At 33.3% G+C, this 9,553-nt stretch overlaps 1 protein-coding gene across 1 annotated transcript; it reads right to left on the reverse strand.

The window, feature by feature from the left end:
- Nucleotides 1-6,731: 6,731 nt before the first annotated feature.
- LOC108370819 (uncharacterized) lies at nt 6,732-9,299 on the reverse strand. Its single transcript, XM_017626230.1, has 2 exons — nt 8,917-9,299; nt 6,732-7,163 (listed from the first exon to the last, which is right to left on the reverse strand). Exons 1-2 carry the CDS (start codon nt 9,134-9,136, stop codon nt 7,153-7,155), a joined length of 231 nt encoding a protein of 76 aa, XP_017481719.1. The 5' UTR covers nt 9,137-9,299; the 3' UTR covers nt 6,732-7,152.
- Nucleotides 9,300-9,553: the final 254 nt, after the last annotated feature.

The raw sequence follows: 9,553 nt of genomic DNA on the forward strand, positions 1-9,553 counted from the left end.
CTTGTTCGAAATAGTCCGGGAACGTTTCCGCAATGATCGTTCTCAAAATGACGATACCGCTATTATCGTATGTAATTTACTTAAAAACCTAGAATGTGTCAGCTTACACGATCTATCTTACGGGGTCTGCGTTTTAATAAAAACTCACCACCGCATCACCGTGACGTAGACGTTGCTTGTCTCTATCAACAGCAAATTTGATACGTTTCTATGCACTTCTACGCTACGCTACGTACACGTTCGTGGGCAACCGAAACATAAATAAATAAATATCGTTGAGAACATGTTGCAGTTTCTGCATATAGAACCAAATCTCTATATCTCTGTCTGTTAGCCTCCATCACGTCAGGTTCGAGGTCTTTTGAAGGTCAAGTAGAAAAAAATGCATTGAATAAACCTGAAAATTCAATAAAATTTTTTGAATTTTACAGACAAATGAAAATTAATTCTTGAGGGGAAGAAGCCCGGTCGCATATGTTAAGTGGAAATATGCTATTGTATGTTAGTGTACGGTTAGATTAAATGTATAAACCCTAATATTGACTGTTAATTTCTCTGAAATGTGAATAAGAAAAAAAGACACATGTTTATTTACTAAATTTGCGCTCAAAAAAATTTAAATCTCCACATGCAAATAAATGTGTCCTATTAATTTGCCACCGAGATGATTCTTCAAAGTCAAAACCATTCTCTTACATTTTTTATTCAATATTTGCTTGAGCCATATTCGCGTACATACCTACTGTTTCAATATACCCTCTAGGAAAATGAGAAATGGTCTCAATTGTAAGTGAAATGGAAACATTTCTACAGATTTATTCTGCACGTTACCGAAAATGTTGTAACCGGAAAATTTTATTACCAAAAAAATATTACCAGACCTTGTCAATGCGATTCTGGGTGCGTTGGTAATGCAGTTAAAATATGCAGCAATTTAGGTATGAAGAATTGTGGGAGTTCTGGAATTGCATATTTCAGAATAGACCTGCCAATCACTGTCCGCGGTAGCCCCGAAGAAGCAAAAACAATTTACTGTTTCACCCAACAAAGTTTAAATGAATGAAGTTCTCTTACTCTTTTCCATATTTTCAAAAGGGGGAACACTTCATCCCAATGACATCGTATGTTTAAACGAAGTAGATTGTCCAACAAAGAAGAATATTTCCTTAATCCTTTATTAAAATAAAAAAAGGTGCTTGGAGCGAGCTCTTCCTAGCTTCCTACCTCGTCGCGGGATACGTAACTAAGTCACGGCAAGAACATCAGCGCATGCACACGCTTCGCTTCTCTCCTAAGTTTTGACTAAAAGTGACCAATAACGCAAAATTTACGAAGGTAAGTTTTTCTATATTATTTTTTAATCGCCCGTTGAAGTATAAAAGTAAATTTGTTAAAAATCATAAAGAACTTAAAGAATTTTGATAATGCACACTCGGTTTTTTTTAATTCTGACACTTCTTTTTCAACAGTTTCTTGGCGTCACATGAGACCAGTGTTGCCACTTTGTGAGTAATTCCTCAAAACGTGAGAAATTTCGGGAGCGCTTGAGTATTTGTTGACGATTTTTATTTTGAGGACTTTTTGAGGAATTTTCTATCCATATATTTGCAGATAACAAATGCAACTATGTTTAAAACAAGAGAGTTGTTAAATCGCTCTCCAAATTTTTGAACAAAAAACTTTCGGAAGTTTTATAAAGAGCGAAATACACCATACAAGCGGCTTTTCAAATATTCTTCAAACCTACTTTTCCCATTACGCCATACATCATGCAAACACCGGTTCCCAATCTAAAAGGGTTTGGTTTTCTTCGATTTTTCTCTCTTGCGTCCTCATTTGGTAAAAATTCGGTTGCGAATGAGACGGTTTTATCATACACAACGTAAGCGGTTTTATTAAACGTCAAAATGGCGGCCAGAAAATCCAAAAATTTTGATTATTGTTCACATTTCCCTCAATGTTTCAGTAGAACGTATATTTAGTAGTTTAAAAATGTGTAGAACTGGCTTGAGGACCAGATTGAGCACTGATATAGTTGCAGTAATATTATATACAAACCAAGGCCAAAAAAAAATAACGGTGATACTTCGTTTGAACCGCAAGACCAAATGTACCAATTGAATTGGAGAATGTAATTAATTTTTATGCTAAGTACCTGTAAATAGTAAATAAGAAAATTTTCAGTAATTTGTTCGGATATTGAGGATTTTTCATATATTTTTGAGGAATTTGGTAATTTTTTTTTGTGGCAATACTGCTTGAGACCCTATAAGGGCTAATTCTGCGGAATGTTTACGTCATGAGTATCAAAATGCTCGTATTTCCTAGAGGGATACATACATTACACACGCGCAAAAAAAAAAAATGTTACAACACTGGTGAGCATTGCACGCATGCATGCGTTTCGAATGTGAACGCGACGTTGAAAGAATACTTGGCTTTTGCGTGTCAAAATAAAATCAATTTGGGATTTCGATTCGATGCAGCGCAGACATTAAATACGCCTAAGGAGCTTTATGCCACAAAGCGTTGATATCAGCTAAAGGTGTATCCATATTTATACATATATACATATATGCATGTGTATGTATGTACGTCAGCTTGCGATGTACTGAAGTTAAGTACGCTGAAGCTGATGGCAAAGGTAAAGCGCGAAATAATCGTATTTCCTTTTCCGCAGTGATTAGCAGTGAGGAGAGTTACCAGCGACTCAATTGTGTAGATACATGTGTGAGTGTGTGCGTGTGTGTTCATGTGAAACGAAGCGCTTTATACAGCTTATCTGCATGATTTACGCCGTTGTGCCTTTGCGTTGTGCGCTTAGGCGGAAAGATTAAGTTTGCCAGGTGTTGAGCAACTAATCACATTGAAACTCAACTCAAGCTCTAAATAGCTTTCAACTGCTTTGTATTGCTTTGCTTTGGAGACAAGTTTAATGTGCAGGTTGATCTCTTTATCACACTGAAGTGATTGTGGTAAGCGCAAAGCGTATAGGAAGCAGGACATTGACTTTTTATATGTGACCTGGTCTAACTTGCTTAGAAGTGTACTAAAAATGTAGAGAAAGAAGAGTAAAAATACGACAAAATATAATTTATTGGTACTATAATAATATTCCGACNGGACCAACAACAACACTTACTGGACGTCCGGCGCGGAGAACAATTAACGAGATAATGAGAAACTGACGAAACGAGTTGCTTACTTTTAACAGCTTTTTCACAGAAAACTAGTTTTCGCACGTAAGCTCCCTTTTCGTAGACCAGGTCACATATGGTAAAATTGTACGCGAATTTATTGCTTACTTTTGAGTTTTAATTGTTAGTAGATAAGATAGATGAAAGTAATGCCGAATTTCCACCAAGCATTTAAAAGACAAACAATTTTTGCAATTTAAAAAATTTCGTGTAAAAAAAACTTGTTATACTGGATTTCCACTAGACATTAAATGCTAAAAATTAAAAATTACAAAGTTGGGCATTAAAAAATAATCGTGTCATTACGTAAAAAAAAAATATTCATTAAGTTAATTTCCACATGGCATTTTTTTTTTTTTAATTACATACATTTTTTGCCGTTTTAATGCCTGGTGGAAATTATACACAACACTTGTAGTTATTTTTTAATGCCCAAATTCTATTATTATTTTTTATTATTTTGTTATTTAATGCTCGTTCAAATGTCTACTCGCTTTTTACCGCAGCTGCGCCCTCGTGAAATGCGGTTTAACGTCATGATTTCAATTGTATAAAAGAAACTAAATTAACTAGAAAAAAACGTACATTTCGTAGCTAGTCTTTATACAGGTACAATATACATAAAATTTTAAAATAATTTTTATTTTTGTTAATTCCTTTAAAAAATGTGTCACTTTTTGTTTCATATCAATACCTCATTTTTATAGTTCAAAGTGTCAGGCTATGCATGATGAGATAGTCTGCCCCGTGAGAAGCATAAGTAGGTATGCATTTTTGTTCGCTTGGTATGCCTGATGTCCCAGGTTCAAGTCCTGCCGCAGGAATTTTTTTTTGTTAATTTTTATAAATGGGAGGTTTCATGCATTTTTATTGTCTCTTTTAAGTTTTAAAATCAAGTTATAAGTAAATTTTTTTAGTAGGTTGTGTTGAAAATACTGTCAATAATTTGCGCTTCATAATTCAAGTATTTGGTAAGAAAAAATTATAGTAGAACTCATCTGTTTTTAATAAAATTGTATTAGATATTAAATTGTGTGAGTGCTTTATCTATATTATGAGTTATTATGGAGCAGTATTGGTCTGGTCCCACCCGTGACAAAAAAAGGTTAAAGTTTGTTACATAATGTTAGAACTTCATTGTCATAGTTAGNATGTTATATTGTGGTGTGTTATGCTTCATATGTTATGTTATTTATTCTTATGTTATGGTTATGTTATGTTATACCAAGTACTAAGCTAAACTCCCCTCCACTTAACCCATTCCAACTAATGTTATTTTAGCTCATTCAACTTACATAAACTATTCTTAATTTTATCGGTTGAATTTCAACCGCTGGGCGAACACTAGTAAGAATAATTCAACAGAGAAGCCGTGATAGCTATGTGTGGGACAGTTGTCAGAGGAAGGTTTGCAGGGCTGATAAGCTTTATATGTTTGTTTAGGTGGACGCAGGGGAGCAGGGGGGATGTGCGGACTCGTCCATTATCTATATATCGTTGTGTTCATCTGATTAAGTTATGTTACATTTTTGGAAAATATCAAGACGATAGGAAATCACGTTCATTTTTATTATTTTTTTGGCTGACGGTGCTAAGCATTTTCTTCGATATAAAAGGCACCATCCTAAGATAAAACGTGAGTGAATTTAACCCCTACTTGGCTTCTTATTATTTTTTAATAACTAATCTTTATATATGGACCCCACTAAAAGCTTCTTTTCATATAAAAGTTTGTACGTGGCCTACCCGTGACAAACGTTGTCCCACCCGTGGCAGAGGAATTTCCGATTTTTTTGTATAATAAAGCAATAATTTTTTTGTAGTTTTTGCTTTGTTTGTGTTCCTGGTTCTTTATTTTATTATAAGACATCAAGTTCCGCAGAAAAGTGAAATGAATTTGCCGAATTTCCGTAAAATATATCTGCTCCAAAAAGCGGGTAAATCAGATTTTTCCATATAAATTAAGCTGGAATTTTTTCCGTATTTTATAATAACTCAAATGATAATCAATTAGGTGTAGCTTTATCAAAATACAGAATTGTTGAGTACTTTGAACATACATTTAAACAAAAAAGAAATTTCTTCTGTACAAATGTCCAACCCGTGACGGCGGAATCGCCCAAATTCTTTATTTTTATTTAGGGTTTTTATTGTAATTTTTTACTTTAATTTTTTAATTTATATATATTTATAATATGGATTTTTTGAGTTCCTCTTTTTTATGGCACTAGCATTTCCTCACAAATGTATGTTTTTTTTTCAGCAATGCAATTAGATTTCCAAATTTGTCATTTATATTTAAATTTAAATAATTATTTTTACTTACATAGTAACAAGACACGCACTACCCAAAGTAAATACATGTAAACTCTATATAGCTACACTTAACCCTTAAAAGCTATATGGTTGTAAAAACACCTAAGCCTAAGGAAGTTAATAATAAATTTCATTTTATTACTAACGTGACAAAATTAACTCAGAAGTCGAATTACCAAAATATTACAAACGCTATTTTCTACAGACTCAGAAGAAAATTTTTCAAAACAATGTATCCAATTTTGTGTCAAGTGCTGTATAAAAATGAGGATCGAAAAAACTCTATCACTTGCTAGGGATCCAACCTGGGTCCTGCGGAATTACAGTACGCAGCTCTCACTACTGGGCTGCCGCGAATGCCAAGCTCACTTAGTTTGTTTGCTTACTTGCACAATCGGCAAGAAATGGTTTTTTCCCATTTTAGAATACATGAAAAAACTTTGAGCGCTTTAAGCGAACTATAAATATTTTTTAATTTCAAAATAAAATAAAAAACAGCGGTAGGGTGCTAGAGTCTTTAAACTCCGAATTTGTCTTTTTTTTTTGACTACCCCAATGCACAGGGGGCATTATTTATCATAATCCGAACGGTTATACTCAAAGCGTATGTAAAGATTGCATTACAGCTACATTTCTTACTTTTTTATTTAATAAGTATAGAATCTCAGGTTACCTCAAATAACGAAGGAGGGGATGCAATTTAAGATTGAGAAATCGGCTTTGACATAGTTGGCATTCCTGGTGAGAAATCGCGCGTGCTTACTAACACATTCCGGTCACACACACACAGGTGCAGCTCATTATAATTATTCACAGGTATTAGCTTCCCAGAGAGTTTTGCTTCACATCAAAATTCAGGCAGCCTTCTTATAATTTTGACGCAATTCAATGTTGGTCATTTTACTTTAAGTTAGCTTTGCTTTATGTTTTCGCTTAATTTTTATAACTTTTTTCTGCTTTTTTTTTGTTTAACCGATTTGATTCGCGTTTTAAATTTCTGTACCAAGGTAAAACGTGCTTCTAACAGAAATAACAGAAAAACGTTGAAGTGCTAAAAATTTATTGCACCATAAATATATATACATATATTCGTAAAGTAATCAATGCTTGCTTATCGTTAAAATAGTTTTTTATTTGATAAAAAATACAAAAACAAATAATGATTTATTGTAGATAAACAGAAAAAACGTATGTAAACAAAAGATACCAATGTACATATGTAAGTAAAAAATGTTACTTAATTTCTCTTAGATATATCTACATACATACTTATTGTGTCGATCTTAGAAAACTATGCAGGTAAGCTACATAAATAATAAAATACGATATCTTTAGGTTTTAACATTCGCACCGATAAATACAGACATATACTCATACACACGTTCATATGACCCAAATCGCCATATATGAACTTTTATAATTTGTCACTGCTGTCTTGCTGGTTAGTTATACATAAATACTTTTTAAACGTAATAACTATCTTATAATTAAACTAAGTTATATTTATAATTACTCCAATAAGGCACCGCTTTGCTGCAATGAAGATCTCCTACTACTCTTCGCCCCAATCCCACAGTTGATTTCGGAGAATTCGATGGAAAATCACTCACTGATTATTAAATCAGTCGAGACATTTGTGTTATTTAGACTCTGCAATGTTAAAAATATAGTTAATAAAATAGAATAAAACAAAAGAATAAATTGTATATAAATACAGCAAGATAAAGGACTTCTTTCTACGCTCCATACAAAAAGATAGCTTGCAGCGGAGCTGAAAGATTAACTTATAAGCAAGCCTATAAGCGCCGAAAATATTTGTCGATTCTGTTTGAGGATAATGCAAGTACTTACATATGTACATACATATTGGACGTTTAATAATATACAAAATTCTTTTAAAATTCCAATTCTTTGGGAAATCGCAATGAAAGTATGATTACCATATGACCCATAACTTCTTACGTGTATGTAATTCCTATAGAACATTCTTTTGGACTCGAATTTGTGTCAATTTTTTTTTGTGGGCTCGGTTATTATACTCATTTTAGTTTAATCCCTACATACATACATGATGCCTATTTAGTTAGCATGTACTAATAACTCTAAAATGTGTTAATAACATACAAAGATACATATATAGTAAAGATGCATACATACATACATAAACTGCAGGCAAAAAGTATTGGAACAGCAAATATTTTTCTAATATTCTTCCGCCAATTTTTTATAAAAATATGGTTAATTATACAAAAAAAAACATAAAAATAAAATTCCTAAGCTTTGTGCAAAACTCACGAAAATTTAGCAAATTTTCAACTTTTTAATCCGATTTTTTTTTAATTATTTTGAGTATGCAGACTTTTAGCACAATCAATTTTATTATTATAAACCACACAAATTTTATGTAGTGAGGAATTAACGTTGATTTTTGGATTTTTTTTCACGCAGTCTCTTCCATACAAAAAAATGTTTTTGAAAATCCTTTATATGCCAAAGCACCGTCGACAAAAAAAAAATTCTGAAACATCAATGCGATTTTTGACTAACTCCGAGCTTGCATTTTTTTATTAGAATTTAATGGGCTGCGAAACTGCATACAAAAAAAAATTCTAGAAAATCTGTACGAAAATTTGCTGAATTTCCGCGAGTTTTGCACAAAGTTTAGGAATTAGATTTTTATGTTTTTTGTTGTAGAATGAACCAAATTTTTATACAAAACTAGCGGCAAAATATTACAAAAAAAAAATTGTTGTATATGTTGTGAAAAATTTGCTGTGCCAATACTTTTTGCCGGCAGTGTACATGCTTGTTATTTATGGCTATATTGCTGAAGATATCATAATTCAAATTCAAGTCTCTTCGCTTCCAATAGAAAAACGAAATGACAAAATATTTGGATACATATCTAATTGTTTTTTTTTTGTTTTTTTTTTTGAACACATTTTTTTTTGTTGAAAGTGAAAATTTTAAAACAAATTCTAAACACACACATTTCTTCGACTGAGCGCTGCATGACCTTGAAACCAATTAAAACTTAGCCGTAATAATCGAGCCAAAAGTTGGCTCTTTTAGTAGTCGACTACGCATTTCCCCCCAGGGAAGTTACGTTTTATAATGTTATTGCGTTGCTTATATTTATTTACGCTTGCGCAGCAGTTTTCGTCGATTTCAAGGCTCTGCGGCCTTAATAACTTAGGCATTCCCACGCTTCAACCGTATTTTGCACCGTCGATTATTTTACCAGTCTCTTCGGTAAACACAATTGACACTTATCGTTCTGATGATTTACACAAAAAAAAATTGGATTTTTCATTAACGTTTTTCAAATAGGCAAATTTCTCAGTCTTTGGGTCTTGGGTCAGTAACGCTCTTCCATTGCGGGATACGCTTATCCAATACTTACTTCTACTAAATATAATGGCTCGCCTACAACGATTACGATGATCTCGCATTTTGCCGGCTGGACATGGCTTCGACATGATTTGTGTGGATAGCAGCTGACTCTTTTGCACTGTTGGTTGACGATTGTAGAAGATCACTTTACGCGATTCAATCGTTGTACACAGATTAGCAAAGATCACGATGAATGCAAAAAGTAACGAGAGAATCACTTTAGTATGCATTTGTAATTATGAAAAGTACATATATGTATGTGCGAAACAAAGTTAAAAACTATAAATCACTCCAGCTTGTAGACTTAAGAACCGTAAGTCGAGACTGAACACTTTGCACTGATAGATATGTATTTGAATATTCGAAGGTGTGTAAAGATATCACGATACTATAGCATGCGTTGAAATCGATATTTTTTATGTGCACGACCTGCTTGCTAGGTTCGCGTGTCGTCTTATATTGATAGCTGGCGTGAAATATTTTTGCTATTTGTACGTCTTGTCGCTCATCGTCGGCTGCCGAACGTGCGGAGGGGTGATTGGATTTATCAGAGAAAACAATTCGCTGATAAGATTGCAGTCGCAGGCAGTGGCGGCACTGTTACTAAACTAAGGGAGTAAAATTTGAGAGGGTTTTTCCAGAAATAT

Source organism: Rhagoletis zephyria, unplaced genomic scaffold, assembly GCF_001687245.7.
Source record: "Rhagoletis zephyria isolate East Lansing unplaced genomic scaffold, Rhagoletis_zephyria_1.1 Rzeph_scaffold_04494, whole genome shotgun sequence".
Taxonomy (NCBI): Eukaryota; Metazoa; Arthropoda; class Insecta; order Diptera; family Tephritidae; genus Rhagoletis; species Rhagoletis zephyria.